Below are 24,626 nucleotides of genomic sequence, written 5' to 3'. Positions count from 1 at the left end.
TTAAAATTCTTAAAAACCTAATCGAAAAATTAGTTAATCGTGAAGAATTAATGCATAGATAATTCCTAAATAATCTAAATCAAAAAACAAGTATTTATATAATATTTATCATTTTTTATCGTACCATGTTTTGCTGCTTTTTAATTAAATTTTTTTACTCAGAGATATCTTAATTACTATTTATATGTGTATATATATACTACCAGAGAGAAGCCTTCTCTCTCTGGTACTACTCCATAGAGAGGCAAAGAGAAGATGAGAACGGCTTGCCGTACAGTGGCGCCTCTATATTCATTTGACAGCCGCTTGGAACTACATGGCCACAATCATTTTTCAATGCTACCGGTTACCGGTAATAAAATCTCCGTTTGGTGTGTATCCACGCTACATCTATATAATGTGAATAAGAAATATATAGCGAAATTTTATGAATTTATCAATATGTTTTATTAGCTAATACGCGTGATATCTTTTCATTCTATTTTATATACTACGGATACAGCGATATAATAGTTATTATTAAATTATTTTTATATATATAATAATAAAATAAATTTTTCTTTATCAATTTTCTTAATAAAATAAAAATATGTGTTGTTATTTTATCAATTTGGTTATTTGTATTTTTCAAATTACAGTTACATCACAATAAAACAATATAGTCGCTATCTGGGCGAATATATCAACATGACATAACACGATATACATTTTCATATTGAAAAGTTTCTTTCGCATGCTCAAGGCTCAAGGCTCAAGCTTCTCTACTGTACGTGTGTGATGTGTGGCGGGTGTGTGTGTGTGTGTGTGTGTGCGCGTGCGCGTGATGTGTGGAGTTGATCGGTTATTATCGTGTCGCTACTTGCCACGCGTTTCTGTTTTCTGTCGCTGCATGGTGTTTCGTGTTTCATTAGCATTTTTAGATTAAACGTTGACAGCGAAACGAGAAACGTAATTTTTTTAAGTCACTGTAATATTTTTACAGCTTAAAATTTTTATGAAAATATGTCCGCGCAAATGTGAACATTACAACGCAGGGATCGTGCGTGCGACTGGTAGATACTGAAATATTTTTATACAAGTTGCTCGTAATATTTTATTAGCGATACATTATTTATGAAGCAATTATATATCTTTCATGTCCGTTACGTGTGTATGTGTGTGTTTTTTTTAACTTTCATATTATTTGTCATAATCACATTTACAGCAAGAAATTAGCTTGTCCGATCTCCAAAAGGTTAAACTAATCTTTAATAAAGAGACTTATCTTTATCGAAAATGTCATTGGTGAAACGGAGTGATTCGGAAAATTTGGCAATATATATGTATTTATTGTCTTACATAATAAGTCACAATCCTTATATACACGTATATATACTAAAAAAAAAAAAAAGTCAGGCTATTTTTATAAAAATTATATTTGTGACGCGAGTATATGTAATATGTTTGTGGTCGACAAAAATCAAATCTCGATTTAAATATAGCAGACACTATATATATTTGTTCTAATTTACAATTAATCAGTATTTTAAACTCGTCTTTACAATCTACTACTATATTAATCTTACTTACTAATCGCGATACAATATTGTGTAATATTTATTTCTTATTAGAAAATTGTTGTTTTTTTTTTCGCATCAGACATAGATTTACAAATAAAGGTAAATTTACAGCAAAAATATAACTTTTCATGAAGATTTATACTAAAAATAATAACGATTATAAGAGAGATATTTATGAGCTTCATTTTTATATTTTACAATTTATATGCAATTATATTAAGAATTTATACCGGGATTACGAATACAAATTAAGTTTATACAGACATACAGATTTTCAATAATTTATTATATAATTTTTATTATTTTTTTCTTATAAAACAACAAACATTTGTAGAGTTGCAGTCACAATCGCTCTGAATCATGTCGCAATACGAAGACGTCATTCTGGAGGCCAAAGAAAAAGAAGAATGTTTGTCAGCAGAATTAGGAGGAATACGACATCGTATTCCATGGAGTGATCGTGTATTATTAAATAGTGAAATACCTGGTTTACATGAAGTTAAAGAATTATTGGACGATGACGACGCAAGTTGTTTGGCGGAAGAAGAAGATGGAGTCGGATGTCCTTTGCCTTCAACTCCAGAAGATGATCATCTCCTGGATTGCGAGGTATATTTATTGTTGTCTTGGAAGAGTATAAATGCAATTAACTGTTGAATAAACATTTATTGTGTAAATTATAGATGACCGAAGTACTGAAAGCAGGTGTATTGAGCGATGAAATTGATCTAGGTGCATTAGCCCATAACGCAGCAGAACAGGCGGAAGAATTTGTTCGAAAGGTAACAGGATATACTAATATTTATAGTAATACTATTGTAGTGTAAGAATGTGCTTATGTCGCTAAACAGTTGCAAAAAGTTAATTATAACAATTGAAATTAATCTCTAGAAATTGTAATCGGTATTCTTTAAAACTTAAATCTTTATGTATAGGTATGGGAGGCATCATGGAAACAATGCCATTTTCGAAACTTGCCAAGATGGTTGCAAGATAACGATTTTTTACACGCTGGCCATAGGCCACCGCTACCCTCGTTTTATGCATGTTTTAAAAGTATTTTTCGAATTCATACAGAAACTGGCAATATCTGGACACATTTGTTGGGTATATCTTTTTATCAATGCAGCATTAAGTAACATTGAATGTATATTGATATGCAATTTCTGGAAAGAAGCATATATGTAACATATTCCTTTAAGCATATTCTATATAACTTTTGGTTATAAATTTTACTCATAATATATTTTATTCTTTTTACAGGCTGCGTTGCCTTTATTGGTATAGCTATATTTTTTCTAACGCAACCTCCTATAGAAATTCAATTGGAAGAAAAATTGGTATTTGGTACTTTCTTTGCTGGTGCTATAATGTGCCTAGGAATGTCATTTGCTTTTCACACAGTTCATTGCCACAGTGAATGTGTTGGAAAGCTATTTTCAAAGTTAGATTATTGTGGCATAGCTATGCTTATTATGGGTAGTTTTGTACCATGGCTTTATTATGGATTTTATTGCGACTATCAACCTAAATTAATTTATCTATCTGTGGTGGTTGTCCTTGGTATAACTAGCATTGTAGTATCATTGTGGGAGCGGTTTGGTGAACCAAACTATCGTCCACTCAGAGCTGGAGTTTTTATGGGATTTGGGCTTAGCGGGGTAAGTTATTTTAATTTATTTTATAGAATATAGCTTTTTTTTTTTATCACTTTAGAGTAAATATCTTAAATAAATCTATTATCATTACATTTAGGTAATACCAGCAGTACATTATGCTATCGCCGAAGGTTGGTTCAAGGCGATTAGCCAAGCATCCCTTGGATGGTTAATACTGATGGGATGTTTGTATATACTGGGTGCATTATTTTATGCTTTAAGAGTACCTGAACGTTTTTTTCCAGGAAAATTTGACATTTGGGTAAGCTTTATTAAAAAGCCAATTTCAAAATATCGATTTTTACAGACAAAGTTTGATTATATTAGCGATATATTCTGTATATTTCATTTCAAATTTAGTTTCAGAGTCATCAAATCTTCCATGTATTAGTAATTGCAGCTGCTTTTGTACATTATCATGGTATTACGGAAATGGCAATGCATAGAATGACAATAGGAGATTGTACAAATCCGTCGCAGGTGTTAGCTTTTTAAATTTGCGGGCATATACTTCATCTTGTTGATAACTTTCATGTCATTAATCTATATAAAAGACTATAAAGAATTTCCTAAATCTTATGCCAGTGGATCTGTGCTGTTGAAAGATATGGTAAATATATAAAATAGAATGAATATATATACCTAATTCCAATTTTGTGTTTGTTGAATATGTTTTAAAATGCGTTGCTTATTTTTATTTAATTATAGTTTTCATTAGTTTTAAGAATATAGAAGTTATTTTCGAAGATATGTATATGACTGTGAATTATTGAAAATTGTATTGTTGAAAAATTGTGTTTGAAATTTATATTTAATATGATGGGGTTGTGTGTACATATATATGTATAAATATATATTTACTTTCCAGTTATGTAATAATTAACCAAAAATTAATGGCACTATAAAACTTTATATACGAAAGAAATTTCAATGCGAATTGTATTGAAATTTCAATGGAATCATATTGAAATACGGTATTTGAACTGAAATTCTGTGACTTTCCTTGAAAATGACATAAAAGTTTACATATCATTTTAAAAGATACAAATATAATCTATCAAATTCGAATAATGTAAATGGAATTCCAAACAAAGTATATAATATAAATCTAAATAGGCACATGTATTATATTTATCCTCAGATTTGTTTTTAGAGATATATGAATTATATGTGAATATTTATATATTTTTTTCCTTATAAGCCTGCCCTGTTTCTCCATTGTAATCATATTATAATATCAAAAACAAAACATTTTAGAAAATTTTTTTGTACGTATGTTGAAATATATTAATTTTCTTAAATGTCAGTACACATACACATTTGATAGTATAGAATGCGAATTATGATGTATGAAAGAATAAATTTCTTTCAACATATATAATGCAAAAACAAAATTATTTTACATAATTTCTCATTAATGATATAATAATACAATATGTTGCAGTGAGGAAACAGGAGTTTTCATTTATCTATGAATTCTATAGTTACTAAGTAATATAAATAATTATTAATCATTTTCTTTATATGATTATTTAATAGAATTGAAAGAGATTGAAAAATTATCAAGTTTTTCTGTATCTCGGATTGTAAAAATATCTATGTGTTAATTGTATATGCTTTGTTGGATATGTAGATTTTTGATAAAAAGAGAAGTTAATATGTAAAATTTCTATATTTATTTCTGTACTACTATAATATGCGAGACAAAGTATAGACAATAAGCAATGAAAACACACGGATGTGACTAAGATTTAGGAAGAAATCATTGCCACGAACGTGATCTTATAGCTTAAGTATATACTATAAAATCTATAATATATTTTGAACAAAATTATTGTTAAAACAATGAAAATTTGTTTATTACTATATTATTATGAAAAAGACATTTAATGTACCAAACAAATTTTCCAAATAATTCATCTTCAAATTGTATACTATGGTATATTTAAAATTCTTAATATACAGAATTCTTGCTAACTGTATAATATATCAATTGTGCTTAGAAAATCCTAGAAGAAAAGAAGACACAATGCTTCATTTTTTTAATTAAATGTAGTTGATCTAAGCCCGTTTGAATAGTTGACCTAAGATCTTTACAAACGGTCTATAATTTGCAATAAAATTGAAGATAGAATTCTATTTATAATTTTATTCTAATATATCCTATTTTAATATATATTTGTATACACATGTCTAGTTCACTCTTCAAATATTCTCTGTATTACAATATATAAAATTATAAATGGAATTCTGTATAGAATTTATCATAAATTATATAGCATCGAAAACATATTTTATATGCCAATAACCAACTATTTATGGTAAAGCATCACTCAATGATATATATTTCTATTATTGATTTGATTGTAGCGAATGTGATCAATGATCTCCATCATTGTCTATCAAACTGCTGAATCCATTTTATTCCATTATTTATCAAGGTCTACTCGATATTAGTTTCTTTTTACAAGGAAACCAGAGTAGTAAGTAGTACTTTAAAGAAAACCAGGTAAGTAGATTTACCTAAAATTACATATTTGTGTCATATAATAATAATAGAAAATTTATTATCTGCAAATACAAATAAACAGAAAGTGTGTTATTGAATACACGCATATAGGACTCGAAAACGAAAATAATGAAGATAAAAGATTGATTATATCATTTGTGTTTTAAAAACATATAATATGTCATATATAAATTCTTTTATAAAAGATAATAAATTATTATAAACTCTACATTACATTACATCTCGCGAATTTTTCCATCATTCATCAGTTTTTTAAACACTTTAAAAATCTAAACAACTTCCTTCTCTTGCGCTCTGTTTTCTACTTTTGTCACCACTTGTCACACTACTCAGGGTCTCAGGGTGCGTTCGGAAAGACGCTATCACATTTTGCCATGTGATAAACACATGAGAGAGAGAGAGAGAGAGAAAGTGAATAAAAGATAGCACACTTGCACACTATCAATACGATAGTTTCACTCTGCACATTGCAAATGTGTTATTACAACAATGAGGGAAACTTAGAATGCATATATATATATATAGAGAAAATGTGTATGTGTCGATCTCGAGATAACTGCTGATAACTGTCAAAGAGGTTGACTTATATGTATATGTGCCAATTTAATATTACATTTATATACAATTTATATGATTTTCACAATTATTTGACATTTCATTGAAATATTTTGATTCTATGTAATTTATCTTGTATAATAATATACAGGAAACAATATTTTGACAGAATATCCAATGCAAACTGTTAGTTCTACATAATTATTTATAACCACATAAATAATTTATCCATATTTTTTGACTGTGAGAAATAAATATATATATATAATCTTTAATTTTTCAAAAATATATATAAATTTTATCAAAATGAGTTTGGAAAAAGGACTTGCATCCAAATACATGTATATTACATTTGTAATTGCAGCCTATTGGTGAGTCGTAAAATAATATTAAGTTGCTTGCATATTCTCTCTCTCAACTTTATCAAATATATTAAATATCCTCATATTTTGGAATTTTTTTACAATACAGAAAATACGATGAACATAATTCCGCTAGATCTTGTTATAATTTTCTATATATATATAACTATATATATTTTTAAATAATTTTCAGGATAGTATCCATTTTGACTGTATTTGTAAATAAGGCACTCTTATCCAGTAAAGCTGTGAACTTGGATGCTCCTCTGTTTGTAACTTGGTTTCAATGCATAGTGAGTGTAACTATCTGCATTACTTTACGCAAACTGTCGCAATGGTTCCCAAGATACATTGAAATTGCAGATGGTAGCCCATTTAGAAAAGACATTTTGAAAAAGGTATATAATTTGTATTAACAATATTATATAATTATTACTATTTTTCACTTATTAAAAATAATGATAAGTAATTAAAAACATATTATTCAATTTGCAAAAAATTTTTTATTGCTATTTTTAATTTATGCTCAGCGATATAAATTGTTGTGATATTTAATATTGTAAATTGAGAGAGAGAAATATTTATTACTAATATTTAATAAATTTATTAAAACTTTGAAAAAATTAAAATTTGTGAAAGAATGATCTTAAATTTTGACTTTTTCTTCAAGTTTTTATATTTTTGTGAAAGTATATATATATATAATAATGTGTTTATATATATATACATATATGAATAAAACAAACTTTTCTAGGTACTGCCATTATCACTCCTGTTTGCTGGAATGATAGCAACTAATAACTTGTGTTTAAAATATGTTGGTGTCGCTTTTTATTATGTAGGCCGTTCACTAACGACTGTATTTAATGTGGTGTTTACCTATATCTTACTTGGTGAGAAATTTACAAAAATAAGTCTTTAAACAAAAACTTTGATTAGAAATTATTGAAAAAATTAATTGACAAAAATTACAGGGCAAACAACATCTTTCAAATGCATAATATGCTGTGCAGTAATTATCTCTGGATTTTGGTTGGGTGTAGATCAGGAGCATGTAGCAGGTTCTCTATCCGTTTCTGGAACATTTTTCGGCGTGCTTGGATCATTACTGTTATCTTTATATTCTATCCGTATGAAGCAAACATTGCCTGCTGTAAATGACAACATTTGGTTACTTTCTTATTATAACAATATGTATAGTATTATTATCTTTATTCCTTTAATGATAATTAATGGTGAACAGACAATTGTATATAATTACGAGAAGCTTGGACATCCTCTTTTTTGGGGTGCTATGACGATTGGTGGTATATTTGGTTTTGCCATCGGATATTTTACCGCGCTTCAAATAAAGGTCACATCTCCTTTAACACATAACGTCAGTGGTACTGCAAAAGCATGCGCTCAAACAGTCTTAGCAACTTATTGGTTTAAAGAAGAAAAATCATTTCTTTGGTGGATAAGTAATATCATTGTGCTTACCGCCAGTGCATTTTATGCAAGGATTAGGCAATTAGATTTAAGTAAAGAGTACAAAATTGAGACGCAACAACTTAAGGTGTAACAATGATAATAAGATGATAATAAGATATAAGATATTTATTTATTATATATATATATATATGTCATTTTTTACATGTGTACATTATATATACAAATATTTTTTTAAAAATACATTTTTTTTAATGCAAAGAGAAAATAGAGAGCAATGTAATGTGGAAAACATTGTTCTTTGTATTATATGTATGTACATTGCATGCAAACTGAGACATAAGTTTATTCAGTTTTGCAACAGTGTATGTATGAATGTATGTATGCATGTATGTAAAATAGTATTATAATACAGAAAATCGGATATTTTAATATTTACTAATTAATATTTAATCTGTGCCTTTCTCCTACTTCGGCTTTATAACGATATTACTTTAAAAATCGGCTGTTTTTATTGCGTATGTCCACAAGTATTTGTGATAATATCTAAGTGTATAGAATTATATTTTCTAATATCACAGTGTTATGCAATTCAAGATTCTTAAGATTTTTGATATGTATACTTATATCACAAAAAATTAAAATCGAGATGCTATTCCGTTTCCACGACTATCGGAGTGACTTGATAGCGAATCTTTCTTCTTAATAATTGCATTTATGCTTTTTATAAGTAATCTCTCGTCACTATTGACAATAGGTAATGATATCATGGGATATAATCGAGCCTGCAACGCAGTCTCTATCGAATGTCTTTGATTATGTTCTATCATTATATCGCCAGAACCAAAATTGTATCTGTAAAAATAAATAAAATAATACAGTGCACGCAGATCAATATTTTATCGAATTATCTAAAATTATTAAGTCTTTTCATGTACCGGGGATATTCTATCGCGGCGGAAACGTTAAGAGCACGAACGATAAGATTATAGAGAATTTGCCCATTAAGGAAAACATCGTCCGAACCAAACACTCCACGTAATCCGCATATTCTCTCTTCATAATGGAAAATAATAGGGGCAAATGTAGATAAATCCATAATACCATCGATATTATCTAACAAAAATCCAGCGTCCGTCATATTTCCAGAACCCAAAGGTGAACTTAAACCACTGCATCATTTATAATATATTAATACAATACGAAATATAATTAGGTATGTAAATATAAATGATTTGAGCTACTAACGATAAAACGCTAACATATGTTTCTTGCCAATCCATTGCCATAACTCCAGTATATGCTTCTCTAATTACTAAAATCGTGAGGTTAATAAGTAATTATATCTGCTAGTAATAATTAAAGCGATATGACTCACCACTGGGAATAGACGAATATATATGCATCAATGTCTGTGCGACAAGAGCTAACGATTCTATCGTGGACGCGTTCCCTGTCAAAATTGGAAGGCTCTCCAATGCTTCAATTACTGTTTGCATATGAGACACGTGTGAAGGATAATAGATTGTATGATGATGTAATGTTGAACTTTTTGCAATTGTTACAGCAGGTTTGTAACTTGCTAATTCTTGGAGTGAATCATCATGTAAATTACTACTGTTTAAAATTTTATATGACAAAGTACCATTGTATAATACTAGAAGAAAAAATTAAGGTGTTTTAATTTAATATAATAATATATAGAAGTTTTAATATAATTAATTTAAGAAAATTAAAGTTACAAAAGTGATATTATATAATATATAAAATGCACCTTTCACACCATGTTCTGCCACCATATCTAATGTGTTAGCAAGTCCGTGTAATTGTAATATATCACCTGGATTCAATGGACCATTATAAAGTATTCCGTAATCTGTATTTTTTGATATTTCATCCACAAGATCCTTAGATACAACGAAACCTTCTCGAGCCAATTTAATAGAAGGTTCTACTACGTCATGCCATGGCAGATTGCCATATAATATATGAGCAAATTCTAATCCTTTTAGTAGAGCTGGTAAACGAACTCCAGCTTTAGCAAAGAAGCCTTTGCCTGTGTTACTTGCAAAATCAATAACAATCGGATGAATGTCATTTTTATAATTATAGATCATTATATAACCACCTCTGGAAAGAAAAAAGCATTTAAAGAACACAATGTGACTAAGATTTTAATTTATATCTTACCCGCCAAGACTGGTTTTATGAGGTGCTACTACAGTCATACAAATGGTTGCTGCTATTGCAGCATCTACTGCATTGCCTAATTTTCTCAATATTCTGGTGCCAATTTGAGAACAATTCGAATAATCTGTGGCGACTGCTCCATGAATACCATGAAGACTATTCTAAAATAAATGGAATTTTGTTACAATTTTTTATCACTATATATATATTTTTTGTATCTTTTTTTTTTTTTTTAATATTTACTTGTGGTATATTTTCAGTATAAAGAATCTGCAACACCAACATAGTAGTGATAGCAAAAGTCAATCCAACAAAACAGACAATGATAAAATTTAATCCATTGCCACAGTAATTACATAATCTATACTTGTAACTTTCTTCCTTCGTTAAAGGACATTCTTCTGTCAGATCTAGAAACATGTTAAATTATAATCTTTTGTTCTCGTTATATATTTGTTAGGGAGATTAGAACTAAGGAGAGTCAGATAGGCTTAAAGAAGGAATTTTTGATAAACAAACACTAACAATTCTGTATTAAATAATCTTATTAATAAGTTAAAGACATAATACAAAAAGAAAATACTTCATATGATGCATACAAATCTCAATTTCGAAAATTAATAATGTTCAATAATTATGCATGGTAATTAGCAATGTTTTCGTAAGAGTTGTATGAATACGCATGCTATAAATATAGACCAATGTAGGACGGAAAATATTTTGTAGAGACTTAAGACTTACGTGTATTATAATAATTCATTTTATAAAGTTCACTAACTGATAATATTTTCAAATACTATCTATAATAATAAAATCATATATACAGTATTATATTTATTAATAGTAAAATATCGCGAAAATCAGCGAAAATTGCCTTGATTTTGTGAAAATAAACAAATTGGGATAAAAAAAGGAAGCAAGAAGGACAACAAAGAGAGAGAACTCTCTCTTTTAAAAGTTTTACTGCCATCTGGGTTGTGTTCAGAAATCCTACCAGTAAGGTAAATAGTATTATTAATGTCCAATCGAGACACGAATTTTTTGCTCCTTTTGTCCTGATTGGTCAATTAAACACTATCTTATCTCACAGATAGAATTTTTGAACGCACCTCTGTAGGTATGAAATCTTGTGAGAGAAATCAAATAAAATGACGTACAAAAAACAGGTTTTTAAAAAATTTGTCTCAAGTATCGACGAGATATCTCGTCGATAATTTTTGAGTTTCTTATAAAAATCATTATATGTAAAAATTTTTTATATTGTACATAAATAAAATTTATATCTTTTAAATTTTGTCTGTACAGGAAAAAAATGTTAAATGCATAGAGAGATAGAAATATTTTCAACAAAAATTCTTTAAAATATATATACTGGAAAAAATTGCAATTCTTTTTGTCTAGATAAGTAGGAATAGGTTTAAAAAGATAAACATATTTTTTATGAATTCGCATCAAATATATTTCCCAATAAATTATTAAATGAATCATCTTCCCAGTAATTAATAAATTTTTTTCTATGCTGTACATATGAAATATCAAAATTGCACTTGGTTAATTCCATTGAATTATATTGAATATTTGGTCTTATATTATAATAATTTTCTAAAAATTCTAATACAGATGATTTATCTTGTAAGTTGTTGAACAATACTCGATCTTTCTTTGGTAGAATTTTTTCCAACATAAATACCAGATGATGATGGAAACATTGAAAATCAGTTGGAATGGTTGATGTAATATTCAACCAATCTTGAACGCAAACAAGCGGAGTAGTAGAGTATCCCGAAAATAATGCTGGATTGTTTAGAATACCTCTAGCAGACATTACTCCCTCGCATCTAGATTCCTTAAATAAAAATTCTGCATTTTCTAAATTTTTTACATCACCATTTGCAACAAGAGGCAACTGTACATAATCTCTAAGAAGCTTTAGATTGTCCAAGTCAATTGGTTCGTTACGCATCTCAGGAGTTCTTGCATGGACTGTTAAGAATGAAGCACCAGCTTTTTCTAAGACTTGACATAACATTATTGTCTGGCGTATATCCTTTAACAGACGAATCTTCACAGAAACAGTAAATGGTCTTGGAATACGATTTCTGATTTCGTATATCAAATCTCTTACAAGTTCTGGCTTTTTTAATAAATCAGCTCCATATCCTTCCTTGATAGCCCAACGTTGCGGACAACCACAATTTAGATCTACACCATTGCAATATCTATAAATTACAAAATAAATAAAATAAGTACAAAAATTATGCATTTTCAACATTGATATTATTGCATAAAAATAAAAATTTCTAAATAACTATAATATATTATAAACTTACGGTGCAACCATTTCTGCGGCACCAACGAAATCATTTACAGTTTTAGCCGCGAATTGGACGATTAATGGTTTATCTTCTTCATGTGTAGTAAACTCATTTTCTCTAGCCTTTAAAGATCGCACAAACGAATCGGCTAATATCATAGGAGTAAAACATACGTCACATCCATACCGTCTTACAAGCGTTCTAAATTGTAATCTATAACCATAGATGAAAAAAATAAATAAATAAATAATAATATAATCTGTATAAGATATTCGCGCTTTTTTAAAAAATGTCACTTTACTGACTCACTTGCTGTATCTAACCATCGGAGCACATACTTTTATCATTCTCGGCTCTTTTAATATTGCCACTATATCGGTAGTCATTACGATTATATATTTTTAATAATTATTTGGATTGAAAAAATAATATGATAAGTTTTTACGCAAGAGATTTTAATTATATTGGAATTATATTGTATATTCAATAATATATATTGACACATCCGTATATTTACGATACATTTTCTTCTTCTTCTCTGATATGGCTAGGAGACTTTCCGAAAGGAATTGTCTATATACCATTAACTAGGTATAGGTGTATTAGATAGGTTAATATATGATAAACTAATATAGGTATTGGATAAGATATAATATATGATAAACCAATATAGGCATTATATAGAATAATGTGTGAAAACCTTTTTTTGAGTCATATGGGAGGATGGGACTCGAGCGGAATCGAACCTGGAATCTTTCGATTACCAGCCTGCGACTCTACGCTCGGCGCCACGCATCGCCCACATTTATATACAAATGTAATAAGCATAAAGTATAAAAATCATATAAGAGAGAGTGAGTCGAAATCGTGAACGCATGCGCACCTCTATCACTTAATACATACAATATCCGATAGGCGAATGCAGTGTGTGAGACGGGCCGGGTTTTCTCGCGCATGCGCGGCCATGATAACCATTAGCAACGACGTATCTATCTGCAGTAATGACAAGATTATTGAATATTTTTTATTGTAACAGATATAAAAAATCAAAAAAGAAACCGATTATCTAACGATAGTCTCTTCAATTTGTATAGTTTGGTCTAGTTTTTAAGCTCAAAATATTAACTGTATTTATTTCGAAATTGATTCAAGACATCTAGAACTGCATAATGGATTAAATTTATATGGAGAAAAATGCAAATCTGATAGTCTTTAATAGATTTTTGCTTATTTATTTTGCTTTTTTTCTTTACTCTTGCATAATAATTTTTAAATACAGAATTTCAGATATGTAGAGCCAATATTTTTTAATGCATGCAATATAGATATATATACATATATATATATATATATATATATATATATATATATAAGGAAAAATGTGTAATATGCTGTGTGTGTATATATATATACACACAGCATATTACACATTTTTCCTTAAATTACAAAAACTTTTGCAAAATTATGTACGGGTGGTCAATGGCACACCTTTTTATTCATATATATACTTCATTGATGCTACGTTCGCCGCGCATGCGCGAGAAAACCCGGCCCGTCTCACAACACTGGGCGAATGCGCCTCTAGTATTATGGAGTTTTAGGTTCTTTCCATGTTGTTCGATGTAACGACACGATGGGTAAGAAGCACAATTATATTCGTATCGATGCAAATCCACGATTTATCATTACAGTATCGCGACGAGGCATTAATAATCGCGTAAATCAGACTTCTTTGTTTCGGGAAGAAAGATTATTTTTCTATATTTTTATATTTGATTTATAAAAAAAATTTATTTTTTGAAGATGTCGGTGCCATACAGCGATATTGAATGATAATTTATCTGTCAATTTATATTTCTGTTTATTTAACAACGAATGGCATTATTGACAAAAGTACATATATATATATTAATTATTGGGATAGTTATAAACACTATCACAGTTTAATGTAAGAGCAAGACCAAGTGTCCATAGTATCAATGTGGCATACTTGGTTAGAGATTAAAATATCTCTTGCAAGAGAGAGAGAGAGATACAACATATTCTTATTTTATATTTATCAATATTGCATTACAGGTATTTCTCGGGATCATTGGCATAAAAGGCGAGCTACTGGTGGGAAGAGAAAGCCTCTTCGTAAGAAGAGGAAGTTTGAATTAGGACGTCCAGCTGCAAATACCAAGCTTGGACCGCAACGAATTCATACTGTAAGTTTGAATTTAATTTTGATGACAAATAAATTGTAAAAATAAAAGAGTATTATACATTAATTGAGTATAAATATTGTAAAACTGGAAGCTAGCGATTATAGGCATTATATTCAAACATACCTATATTATTATAAATATTTATAGAATAGTATTTTTTTTTTTTTTTATAATGTATAATTAATACGCTCATGATGACTTTTTTTTATCTATTCTGAGTTCCATGATCGACCATAATTTTATAATGTTCTCTAATTTGAATTTTAATTTTGTATAACATATTTAAAGTTTAAATCAGAATTGTTTTAAACTTAATTATAAATATCTTGTATATATCAGGTTCGTACACGAGGAGGTAATAAGAAATACAGAGCTCTCAGATTGGATACAGGAAATTTTTCCTGGGGCTCCGAGTGCAGTACCAGAAAAACTCGTATCATTGATGTTGTTTACAATGCATCAAACAATGAATTAGTAAGAACCAAAACTTTGGTGAAAAATGCCATTGTCACTATCGATGCCACGCCATTCAGACAATGGTACGAAGGTCATTATGTTCTCCCATTGGGTCGTAAAAGAGGTGCTAAACTGGTGAGTACTAAAATATAGCTTGATTTAAATACAATATATAGAATGTTAGAATAAAGTAACATAAAGTATAATTGTTCTTCTAGACAGAAGCTGAGGAGGAGGTATTGAATAAAAAGCGTTCCAAGAAGGCAGAATCTAAATACAAAGCTAGACAGCGATTTGCCAAAGTTGAACCTGCTTTGGAAGAACAATTTGCAACGGGACGTGTCCTTGGTATGAATATTTTATTTTTCTACAATTAATTTTTCTACAATTAATTTTTTATAAAATATAAATAATATTAATGTGTTTTTTCGAATATCAGGATTTTTTATCAAGCGTTAAAAAAGTTTATTGACAATTACGAAATACTTTTTATTGTCTTGCGTTATTATATATATTAAATTTGATGAAAGCGATAATTTATTTCAATTTTAGCTTGCATAGCGAGCAGACCTGGCCAATGTGGTAGAGCTGATGGTTACATCTTGGAAGGCAAAGAACTTGAATTTTATATGAGGAAGATTAAAAGCAAGAAAGCTAAATAAGTATATAATTATGGGCCATTAATAAAAAAAAAATACATCTTGAAATACAAAAATTGTATTTTGTATCTGCTATTATATTCCCTAAAGTGACCTAAAATTCCTAAAATTGTAGAACTTTTAAGAAAATTATTTTATGTATGTGCGGTGTATGTAAAATTAGTACCAAAAAGATATCAATTTTAAAATTGTGAATGTTATATATGTATTGAGTGTTTTCCAGCAAGGTAGAAATCCCCTATAATGGGAGTCATGCCATCAAATTGTCTCTTGTAATTGATCCGCCATTTTTCATTTCGTCATGGCGCAACTTGATTAGAGAATTTCTATCCTGTCGACTCTCGACTTACAGAGGGCGTTAGAAGAGTTATCGCTGGATTCTCGATCAATAACTTCTATCTATAGTATTTCACAGTCCTGGATTCTCTTCTGCTCTGTTTGGTGCACCTGCACCCTGCATTATAGTACTAACGCAGTACTTTCAAGTTGTTTTCACATTTGTACGTTGCTATAAGTTGCTTATACGTTAAACTAGACTCGTATAAAGATTATCTTTGGCAAAAATGAGCAATATATTTGCTCTCGAGGACGGTAAGTGAATTCAAATGATAAGATTAAGGATATAGAGATAATTAAGAAAAAGAAACATATATATATATATATATATATAAATGCCTTTTTTCGTTTACCTATAATTTACCGGTTAAAATCTATAATTTCTAATTCATTTTTTTCTATTTTAGATCAATATGATGATGAGGATGCGGAAGAAATTTCGTCGAAACTTTGGCAGGAAGCCTGTTGGATTCTTATTAACGCGTATTTTGATGAGAAGGGACTTGTACGGCAACAATTAGACAGTTTCGACGAATTCATCGAAATGTCTGTTCAACGCATAGTAGAAGATTCACCACAAATTGATTTGCAAGCAGAAGCACAACACACTACAGGCGAAATAGAAAATCCTGTGAGACATTTATTGAAATTTGAACAAATTTATTTATCTAAGCCGACTCATTGGGAGAAAGATGGTGCTCCGTCTCCTATGATGCCTAATGAAGCCAGACTGAGAAATTTAACATATTCTGCGCCATTGTATGTAGACATTACTAAAACTATTGTAAAAGATGGCGAGGATCCTGTTGAAACGCAGCATCAGAAGACATTTATTGGCAAAATACCAATTATGTTAAGATCAAAATATTGTTTGCTCGCTGGCTTATCCGATCGCGATTTAACAGAATTAAACGAATGCCCGTTAGATCCCGGTGGATATTTCATTATTAATGGTTCGGAAAAGGTACTTATTGCTCAAGAGAAAATGGCGACAAATACTGTTTACGTATTCAGTATGAAAGATGGTAAATATGCTTACAAGGCGGAAATCAGATCGTGTTTGGAACATAGTTCGCGACCTACTTCAACTTTATGGATTAATATGATGGCTAAGAGTGGCGCTAGTATTAAAAAGTCTGCTATAGGTCAACGCATCATCGCCATCATTCCATACATCAAACAAGAAATACCTATAATGGTAGTCTTTCGAGCTCTCGGATTTGTAGCTGATCGCGATATCCTCGAACATATTATTTACGATTTCGACGATCCGGAAATGATGGAAATGGTGAAGCCATCTTTAGATGAAGCTTTTGTTATACAGGAACAAAATGTGGCCTTGAATTTTATTGGTACAAGAGGTGCCAAGCCGGGCGTAACTAAAGAAAAACGGATTAAGTACGCCAGAGAAATTTTACAAAAGGAGATGCTGCCGCATGTTGGGATAAGTGATTTTTGTGAAACTAAAAAGGCTTATTTCCTTGGTTACATGGTACACAGATTATTATCAGCGTCTTTAGGACGAAGAGAATTAGACGATCGTGATCATTACGGTAATAAGAGATTGGATTTGGCCGGGCCTCTGTTAGCGTTTCTATTTCGTGGATTATTTAAAAATCTAATGAAAGAAGTGCGTTTGTACGCACAGAAATTTATAGATCGGGGAAAAGATTTTAATCTCGAATTGGCTATTAAGACGAAAATTATCACTGACGGTCTAAGATATTCGCTTGCTACGGGAAATTGGGGCGATCAGAAGAAAGCGCATCAGGCAAGAGCGGGCGTATCACAGGTATTGAATAGATTGACTTTCGCATCGACGTTATCGCACTTGAGGCGAGTAAACTCTCCTATTGGAAGAGATGGTAAACTTGCCAAACCACGTCAATTACACAATACATTATGGGGTATGCTCTGTCCCGCGGAAACTCCCGAGGGTGCTGCTGTAGGATTGGTGAAAAATTTAGCTTTGATGGCGTACATAAGCGTCGGTTCGCAGCCTTCTCCTATTCTTGAATTCTTGGAGGAATGGTCCATGGAGAATCTCGAAGAAATAGCACCGAGCGCAATCGCCGATGCTACGAAGATATTTGTAAATGGATGCTGGGTCGGCATTCACAGAGATCCGGATCAATTAATGGCTACTTTACGCAAATTGAGAAGACAAATGGACATTATTGTGTCGGAGGTATCCATGATTCGTGATATCAGAGATCGTGAAATAAGAATATACACAGATGCTGGAAGAATCAGTAGGCCTTTGCTCATAGTGGAAGGACAGAACCTGTTATTGAAAAAGAGACACATTGATATGCTGAAAGAAAGAGATTATAATAATGACGGGTGAGCGCTCGATATGATTCATTCGCTTTTTAATTAGTGCAACAATGTGCATTAATTTATTTTATATTACAGCTGGCAAGAATTGGTAGGTAGCGGCGTAGTAGAATATATAGACACACTGGAAGAAGAAACTGTTATGATAGCCATGTCACCTGATGATCTTAAACAAGACAAAGAATATGCATATTGTACAACATATACGCACTGTGAAATTCATCCAGCGATGATCTTGGGCGTGTGCGCTTCTATTATACCATTCCCCGATCATAATCAAAGTCCTAGAAATACTTATCAGGTATTTAATCCGATTCATTATATATATATATATATTTTTTTTTTCTTTGATCTTTTCTGTTTGCGGGATATAATATGTAAAAGCGATTATACCATTTTTCAGAGCGCTATGGGTAAACAAGCTATGGGTGTATATATAACGAATTTTCACGTGCGCATGGATACTTTAGCTCATGTACTGTATTATCCTCATAAACCTCTGGTCACGACAAGATCCATGGAATATCTTAGGTTCCGTGAATTACCAGCGGGTATCAATAGTATCGTCGCGATCTTGTGTTACACGGGATATAATCAAGAAGATAGCGTTATTTTGAATGCGAGCGCTGTTGAAAGAGGCTTCTTTAGATCGGTGTTTTATCGCTCTTATAAGGAAGCCGAGTCGAAAAAAATTGGCGATCAGGAAGAACAATTTGAAAAACCTTCACGTTTAACTTGCCAAGGAATGCGTAATGCTATATACGATAAATTGGATGATGACGGAATCATTGCTCCTGGTATTCGAGTATCAGGCGATGATGTAATTATAGGAAAAACAATTACCTTGCCAGAAACAGACGACGAGGTAAATTGATCATCTTCTTTACAAATATCCTTTTAACAAATATCGTATTATTTGACTAATATTGTATAAAGATAATAAAGTAATATTTTATCACTTTTTCGTCAATTCTTTCAGTTAGATAGTACGACGAAACGTTTTACAAAACGGGACGCTTCGACCTTCTTACGAAACAGTGAGACTGGCATAGTCGATCAAGTAATGTTGACGTTGAACAGTGAAGGATATAAATTTTGCAAAATTCGAGTGCGCAGCGTACGTATTCCACAAATTGGTGACAAATTTGCGTCGCGTCATGGACAAAAGGGTACATGCGGCATTCAGTATAGGCAAGAAGATATGCCGTTCTCATGCGAGGGTCTTACCCCCGATATTATTATTAACCCTCATGCTATCCCTTCACGTATGACTATCGGTCACTTGATAGAGTGCATACAGGGAAAAGTGTCTGCCAACAAAGGTAATACAGCTTTCATCTCGGGTAAAAATAAGGTATTCTAAGATATATCATATACATATGATTCTAATGTATATTTTTAGGAGAGATTGGCGATGCTACCCCATTTAATGATGCTGTAAATGTGCAAAAGATTTCCACGCTTCTACAAGAATACGGTTACCAATTGCGAGGAAATGAAGTGATGTACAATGGACACACAGGTCGCAAGATTAATGCGCAAGTCTTTTTAGGACCGACGTATTACCAACGCTTGAAGCACATGGTAGACGATAAAATTCATAGTAGAGCGAGAGGACCTGTGCAAATTTTAGTTAGACAACCTATGGAAGGTCGAGCAAGGTAAATTCGCCTGTTATATAATCTCTAATATAATTAACTATACTATCGTACATGAATACTTAGTGCTCACATATTTGTATAGGGATGGAGGACTTCGTTTTGGAGAGATGGAGCGGGATTGTCAAATTTCTCACGGTGCGGCACAATTTCTGCGAGAACGTCTCTTCGAAGTGTCAGATCCATATCGAATTCATATCTGTAATTTCTGTGGCTTAATTGCCATAGCGAATTTACGAAACAATACCTTTGAATGTAAAGGATGTAAAAACAAGACACAGATTTCCCAAATTAGACTACCATATGCAGCAAAGTTGCTCTTCCAGGAACTCATGGCAATGAATATTGCACCCAGACTTATGATACATTGATACTTTGGTTTATTCTATGTATAAATTAAATGTCTTTGATTATATACAGATTATACACAATGTTGTGTAATAATATAGGTGGATTAATCGGTAAATAATTTTTCGTATATTTTTAGCAAAATGTTATGATCAAGAAGTATTTATTAATAATAAAATAACAATATAATAATATTTTGTCATATATATTGAACTTTTTATATTTTAAATTTTTGCGATAGTTTTTTGTGATATTTCGCTAGTTATTAATGTGTTGCATGTATGAGGCGTTGACTTGATTCCTGATATTAATCGACTGCAGACTACAATTTGATTATGTGATAATCGATACTAAAGATATCTATACACACACACACACACACACACAATATATAAAGGCACGCACTCACATACATGCATATCTTCATATAATAAAAAGAAAGTACATTAGATATGATATGATATATATATACATATATATTTTTTTCAATTATGTCTTTACTGTATGAACAAGACTCATAAATCAAAAGTCATAAATAGTCTCAAAAGATGTAGTCTCTAAACATATCTGCATAAAATATACATGGAAACTGTTAATTTAATGTGTTATTCTGTTGGAAAATTATCTCGAAAAAGAAAAAAGATATTGTATAACATGAAAGCTTTATGGTAATCCAATATAACATTATTGAAACATTAAAGATTCAAAGTTCTTACGTGGCATACATCTAAGATACAGAATTTTGCTCTGCAGACAGGACAAGTACACGTGGAGGACAACCATGTTTCTGGTGCGTTCTCATCTTGTCTCGAAGCAAACCTGCTTAAATAATGAAGTTTATTAAGAATATACTTTATCTGCATGATTTGGCATAAATAAGAATAATTGCAAATAATAGAAATAAAAGATATTAACCATTTTGCCATACATTCTATACACCACATTGGACGACAGTAACATGTCGTACAGCCGTCAGAGTCTCTATTTTCGGCGCTGTTGCATAATCTGTTCAATTTTATATTTGAGGATGTTTGCATGCATCCAATACATTGATCCAATTCCTATTATATATATGTATATATAAACGAATGAATAACAAGACGAATTTCAAGAGAAGGAATTAAAATAATCGAACTGGTAACAGCCGCGCTAAAATTTGATACCTGGGCAGTATCATAGAATGGATTTCTATTAACTTCCTCTTTGAAAGTATCGATAAATCTGTCAAGCAAAGTTCTGTGAAACTTTATATTTTGCAATACAATAATTGGTCGTGAAACTTTATCTTGCAGATCCTTAAAATCCAATGCGTTTAATCTTATATCGAACGCTTCTGCCATTGCCCGTGTGGGTTTTACCTGCAAAATCATGCACATAAGATTCTATCAATTTAAAAAAAACATCTAATTTATATATGATATTATTATTATTATTATTATTATACCTGTATATTGATGAATTGAACTTGATCTCTCGTTGTTGGTGACATCAAGTGCGTATCGCTCTTATTCACAATTAGGGTTGCATCGCTTTGATGTGCCACTTGTAATTTATAAGGCGTAATTTTAATAATCCAATTATCCGTTGCTACGGTACGAGTAATGCTACTTGTGACAATAACAATTTTATCTACTCTAAAATAAAATTGTATTATTTTAGTATAAATCAAGATATTTACAATGCCATTTAGGAATCAATAATAAATAGGACAGTATTCTTTTGGACTGAACCTTCGATATTCTACATTAATGTCAGAGGCAACGGACATCCACGACATATTATTATTACTGTATATAGAAAGATTTTGCGCTATCGGATGCGTGGCCCAATCATGCGCGGACCATTCAAAGACCTTATTCAACATATAAAGCGGACCGATTGTGAAGCAAAGAACGACCAATAGCCCAAAGAAATTTCCACCAGCGAGAAACAATCTCGCGGCGTCTACGTGACCGAAGAAAATTAATCCTAAAATGTAGCCTGAGGGAAAAGGAAAAAAAAGAAGATTACATACACAAATCTGCGAAAACTTAAAACAATAGAAATGAGACAATTGAATAAAACTAAGATAAAAACATGCTTATATTACCTAAAGGGAGCATGGAGTGTACGAGTAACGTAACTATGCTTCTTCTAATGTGATACTGTATAAAAAATTCATTCTCGCTACCGAGCCAGCCGGCGAAAATGTCTTTCACGGTCAGCCCAGCCGAGACGAACTCCGTTGGCGGATAGACGATACATATGGACATCAAGAGATAAAATAAAGTGTAGAAAATTAAAGCGGACATTGCTTTTTCATTTAGGAAGAGACCTGCGACAGCCAGCGTGGACGGCGATCTATCTAGAGATCCACTGCGATATATATTTCGTAAATTCTTTCAGCGCACAATCCTTTTTCCTGTCTTTCTTAAGCCGAAAGCGTAATAATAACACGACGATAGGTTACATTAAGTGTATTCTTTTATAGCGTGTCAAGAAGACCACTAGAGTCCATGGAATTTGATGGCTGATAAGACCGATTCAACCTAGGATAAGCTGATAAAAAATTTCTAACTCTATTTTACAACGTTGGATATATATATATATATCCGTTTGTTTATATTATATTAAGATTCTATACGCATATTTCCATCGATAATTATAGGTTAGACTGAATCTAGTCGTGCTGTTAATATCGTAAACTTAGTTACCGACATCTCGAGTACACAAATTTATCTACGTTTGTAAAATAGTTTAAATTAATTCCATCAGGTCAGACATGAAGACGGTACTGTACTATATTATATTAGTTGTAAAATATGTATGTACAATATATTTGGAAAAAACGCTTTCAAGCATTTTAATCCATCCAGCTGGGTGGCCCATTTTAATCCATTCAGTTGAATATCTCAAAAACCAAGCCCGAAAGAGAAAAATGTTTCAAACAAAAGTTGTGTGGCTTCAAGGGGGCCATAAGATGGTGACAATGATTTGACCTTGGAAAATCATTTGAAGGTCATGCGAAGGTCAACTTTAAAATCTTAAACGGAAACCCCCATTTTTTATTTAGTATTCTTGTAGCTGACATCGAGAGCTTTCCAAAACACTATAATAAAGTATTTTTTCATTAAGTACTTTTTGAGTTATTTTATATTTTAATCTGACATATTTTGATATAAAAAATTAAATATCTCGTAAAATATTTAGTTTTTGATCATTTTACCGTAATACTTCTATGTACAGAATAATGAGACAAATCAATTAGTATAAAAAAAAAATTGTTTTTAAGAAAATTATTTACTATGTATTTTTTTAAACAATTATTTGTTTTTTTTTGGCACTAATTAATTTGTCTTATTATTCTGTACATAGAAGTATTACGGTAAAATTATCGAAAACTGAATATTTTACGAAATATTTTATTTTTTATATCAAAATATGTCAGATTAAAATATAAAATAACTCAAAAAGTACTTAATAAAAAAATACTTTATTATAGTGTTTTGGAAAGCTCTCGATGTCAGCTACAAGAATACTAAATAAAAAATGGGGGTTTCCATTTAAAATTTTAAAGTTGACCTTTACATGATTTTCCAAGGTCAAATCATTGTCACCATCTTATGACCCCCTTGAAGCCACACAACTTTTTGTTTGAAACATTTTTCTCTTCCGGGCTTGGTTTTTGAGATATTCGACTGGATGGATTAAAATGGGCCATCCAGTATATGTAGGAGGGGCAGGAGGGGGGGGGGAGAGGAAAAAGGGGATTGGAATAAATTTTATTTTAATTAATCATACATCACAATAAATTTTATTATTTTAATTTATCATCACAAAATAAATGAATATAGGATTATTGATTTTATATAAATAATAAAAAATAAGAAGACATTATATATTCTCAGCGTTCTCGAAATAGCATATTAATCAATACCCGTCCAGGTTGTACGCGCTCTAACAAAATATATATATATGGTGAAACTGCTTATTCGAAGAGGTTCGTTAAACGATTACAGGAAGTTACGCGCGATTCCTGCCGCGTC

The 24,626-nt window shown here is 30.9% G+C and overlaps 7 protein-coding genes across 9 annotated transcripts; 4 read left to right on the top strand and 3 right to left on the bottom strand.

Annotated features, from left to right (window-relative positions):
• Nucleotides 1-843: 843 nt before the first annotated feature.
• On the top strand, nucleotides 844-5,111 carry Adipor (adiponectin receptor). Of its 2 annotated transcripts, XR_011447074.1 has the most exons (8): nucleotides 844-1,052; nucleotides 1,894-2,168; nucleotides 2,243-2,341; nucleotides 2,495-2,666; nucleotides 2,823-3,220; nucleotides 3,315-3,479; nucleotides 3,578-3,827; nucleotides 4,086-5,111. XR_011447074.1 is itself a non-coding variant. In XM_070297342.1 (7 exons), the coding sequence occupies exons 2-7, from the start codon at nucleotides 1,920-1,922 to the stop codon at nucleotides 3,710-3,712; spliced, it is 1,218 nt and encodes a 405-aa protein (XP_070153443.1). In that variant the 5' UTR covers nucleotides 844-1,052; nucleotides 1,894-1,919; the 3' UTR covers nucleotides 3,713-5,111. The 2 variants fall into 2 exon arrangements, 1 of the variants encoding a protein (XP_070153443.1); XM_070297342.1 differs by having other exon boundaries at nucleotides 3,578-5,111.
• An 870-nt stretch (nucleotides 5,112-5,981) lies between these two features.
• Nac (GDP-fucose transporter nac) lies at nucleotides 5,982-9,766 on the top strand. 2 transcript variants are annotated; one of them, XM_070297344.1, is made up of 5 exons: nucleotides 6,306-6,324; nucleotides 6,472-6,673; nucleotides 6,858-7,062; nucleotides 7,419-7,557; nucleotides 7,639-9,766. In XM_070297344.1, exons 2-5 carry the CDS (start codon nucleotides 6,609-6,611, stop codon nucleotides 8,226-8,228), a joined length of 999 nt encoding a protein of 332 aa, XP_070153445.1. In that variant the 5' UTR covers nucleotides 6,306-6,324; nucleotides 6,472-6,608; the 3' UTR covers nucleotides 8,229-9,766. The 2 variants fall into 2 exon arrangements, with proteins under 2 accessions (XP_070153444.1, XP_070153445.1); XM_070297343.1 differs by having other exon boundaries at nucleotides 5,982-6,673.
• On the bottom strand, nucleotides 8,306-11,149 carry LOC138933994 (glutathione hydrolase 7). The gene is made up of 8 exons (XM_070297341.1): nucleotides 11,027-11,149; nucleotides 10,529-10,695; nucleotides 10,286-10,446; nucleotides 9,870-10,225; nucleotides 9,474-9,752; nucleotides 9,344-9,410; nucleotides 9,034-9,267; nucleotides 8,306-8,950 (listed from the first exon to the last, which is right to left on the bottom strand). The coding sequence occupies exons 1-8, from the start codon at nucleotides 11,043-11,045 to the stop codon at nucleotides 8,734-8,736; spliced, it is 1,500 nt and encodes a 499-aa protein (XP_070153442.1). The 5' UTR covers nucleotides 11,046-11,149; the 3' UTR covers nucleotides 8,306-8,733.
• A 574-nt stretch (nucleotides 11,150-11,723) lies between these two features.
• On the bottom strand, nucleotides 11,724-13,365 carry LOC138934081 (tRNA-dihydrouridine(20a/20b) synthase [NAD(P)+]-like). The gene is made up of 3 exons (XM_070297510.1): nucleotides 12,910-13,365; nucleotides 12,616-12,813; nucleotides 11,724-12,504 (listed from the first exon to the last, which is right to left on the bottom strand). Exons 1-3 carry the CDS (start codon nucleotides 12,984-12,986, stop codon nucleotides 11,724-11,726), a joined length of 1,056 nt encoding a protein of 351 aa, XP_070153611.1. The 5' UTR covers nucleotides 12,987-13,365.
• A 788-nt stretch (nucleotides 13,366-14,153) lies between these two features.
• Nucleotides 14,154-15,981, top strand: LOC138933946 (small ribosomal subunit protein eS8). Its single transcript, XM_070297222.1, has 5 exons — nucleotides 14,154-14,237; nucleotides 14,677-14,807; nucleotides 15,147-15,398; nucleotides 15,482-15,611; nucleotides 15,816-15,981. Exons 1-5 carry the CDS (start codon nucleotides 14,234-14,236, stop codon nucleotides 15,923-15,925), a joined length of 627 nt encoding a protein of 208 aa, XP_070153323.1. The 5' UTR covers nucleotides 14,154-14,233; the 3' UTR covers nucleotides 15,926-15,981.
• Nucleotides 15,982-16,407: 426 nt separating this feature from the next.
• Nucleotides 16,408-21,042, top strand: Rpii140 (RNA polymerase II subunit RpII140). Its single transcript, XM_070297223.1, has 7 exons — nucleotides 16,408-16,513; nucleotides 16,666-18,601; nucleotides 18,674-18,896; nucleotides 18,999-19,460; nucleotides 19,575-19,917; nucleotides 19,998-20,256; nucleotides 20,339-21,042. Exons 1-7 carry the CDS (start codon nucleotides 16,486-16,488, stop codon nucleotides 20,622-20,624), a joined length of 3,537 nt encoding a protein of 1,178 aa, XP_070153324.1. The 5' UTR covers nucleotides 16,408-16,485; the 3' UTR covers nucleotides 20,625-21,042.
• On the bottom strand, nucleotides 20,748-23,235 carry LOC138933948 (E3 ubiquitin-protein ligase TM129). Its single transcript, XM_070297224.1, has 6 exons — nucleotides 22,691-23,235; nucleotides 22,332-22,581; nucleotides 22,046-22,235; nucleotides 21,765-21,959; nucleotides 21,517-21,662; nucleotides 20,748-21,420 (listed from the first exon to the last, which is right to left on the bottom strand). The coding sequence occupies exons 1-6, from the start codon at nucleotides 22,890-22,892 to the stop codon at nucleotides 21,297-21,299; spliced, it is 1,107 nt and encodes a 368-aa protein (XP_070153325.1). The 5' UTR covers nucleotides 22,893-23,235; the 3' UTR covers nucleotides 20,748-21,296.
• Between the last annotated feature and the right edge of the window lie 1,391 nt (nucleotides 23,236-24,626).

This window comes from Polyergus mexicanus, unplaced genomic scaffold, assembly GCF_030449975.1.
Source record: "Polyergus mexicanus isolate NDT 795.1 unplaced genomic scaffold, iyPolMexi1.0 SCAF_6, whole genome shotgun sequence".
NCBI classification, from domain to species: Eukaryota; Metazoa; Arthropoda; class Insecta; order Hymenoptera; family Formicidae; genus Polyergus; species Polyergus mexicanus.
This window is presented reverse-complemented; position numbering and strand designations above follow the sequence as displayed.

What these genes read in the sequence shown, in the direction of transcription:
- LOC138934081 (XM_070297510.1), bottom strand. Translation starts at nt 12,986, where the DNA reads ATGACTACCGATATAGTGGCAATATTAAAAGAGCCGAGAATGATAAAA. An exon ending in CCGATGGTTAGATACAGCAA is followed by an intron (nt 12,814 to 12,909) that starts GTGAGTCAGTAA and finishes CTATGGTTATAG; the next exon opens with ATTACAATTTAGAACGCTTG. An exon ending in GCCGCAGAAATGGTTGCACC is followed by an intron (nt 12,505 to 12,615) that starts GTAAGTTTATAA and finishes TGTAATTTATAG; the next exon opens with ATATTGCAATGGTGTAGATC.
- Nac (XM_070297343.1), top strand. Translation starts at nt 6,609, where the DNA reads ATGAGTTTGGAAAAAGGACTTGCATCCAAATACATGTATATTACATTT. An exon ending in GAAAAGACATTTTGAAAAAG is followed by an intron (nt 7,063 to 7,418) that starts GTATATAATTTG and finishes AAACTTTTCTAG; the next exon opens with GTACTGCCATTATCACTCCT. An exon ending in GTTTACCTATATCTTACTTG is followed by an intron (nt 7,558 to 7,638) that starts GTGAGAAATTTA and finishes CAAAAATTACAG; the next exon opens with GGCAAACAACATCTTTCAAA.
- Adipor (XM_070297342.1), top strand. Translation starts at nt 1,920, where the DNA reads ATGTCGCAATACGAAGACGTCATTCTGGAGGCCAAAGAAAAAGAAGAA. An exon ending in ATCATCTCCTGGATTGCGAG is followed by an intron (nt 2,169 to 2,242) that starts GTATATTTATTG and finishes TGTAAATTATAG; the next exon opens with ATGACCGAAGTACTGAAAGC. An exon ending in CGGAAGAATTTGTTCGAAAG is followed by an intron (nt 2,342 to 2,494) that starts GTAACAGGATAT and finishes CTTTATGTATAG; the next exon opens with GTATGGGAGGCATCATGGAA.
- LOC138933948 (XM_070297224.1), bottom strand. Translation starts at nt 22,892, where the DNA reads ATGTCCGCTTTAATTTTCTACACTTTATTTTATCTCTTGATGTCCATA. An exon ending in ATTAATGTAGAATATCGAAG is followed by an intron (nt 22,236 to 22,331) that starts GTTCAGTCCAAA and finishes ATTTTATTTTAG; the next exon opens with AGTAGATAAAATTGTTATTG. An exon ending in CATTCTATGATACTGCCCAG is followed by an intron (nt 21,663 to 21,764) that starts GTATCAAATTTT and finishes TATATATAATAG; the next exon opens with GAATTGGATCAATGTATTGG.
- LOC138933994 (XM_070297341.1), bottom strand. An exon ending in ACATATGTTAGCGTTTTATC is followed by an intron (nt 9,268 to 9,343) that starts GTTAGTAGCTCA and finishes TAAATGATGCAG; the next exon opens with TGGTTTAAGTTCACCTTTGG. An exon ending in GCCGCGATAGAATATCCCCG is followed by an intron (nt 8,951 to 9,033) that starts GTACATGAAAAG and finishes TTATTTTTACAG; the next exon opens with ATACAATTTTGGTTCTGGCG.
- LOC138933946 (XM_070297222.1), top strand. An exon ending in GACCGCAACGAATTCATACT is followed by an intron (nt 14,808 to 15,146) that starts GTAAGTTTGAAT and finishes TGTATATATCAG; the next exon opens with GTTCGTACACGAGGAGGTAA. An exon ending in TGCAACGGGACGTGTCCTTG is followed by an intron (nt 15,612 to 15,815) that starts GTATGAATATTT and finishes TTTCAATTTTAG; the next exon opens with CTTGCATAGCGAGCAGACCT.
- Rpii140 (XM_070297223.1), top strand. Translation starts at nt 16,486, where the DNA reads ATGAGCAATATATTTGCTCTCGAGGACG. An exon ending in GTCCTAGAAATACTTATCAG is followed by an intron (nt 18,897 to 18,998) that starts GTATTTAATCCG and finishes ACCATTTTTCAG; the next exon opens with AGCGCTATGGGTAAACAAGC. An exon ending in CCTATGGAAGGTCGAGCAAG is followed by an intron (nt 20,257 to 20,338) that starts GTAAATTCGCCT and finishes ATATTTGTATAG; the next exon opens with GGATGGAGGACTTCGTTTTG.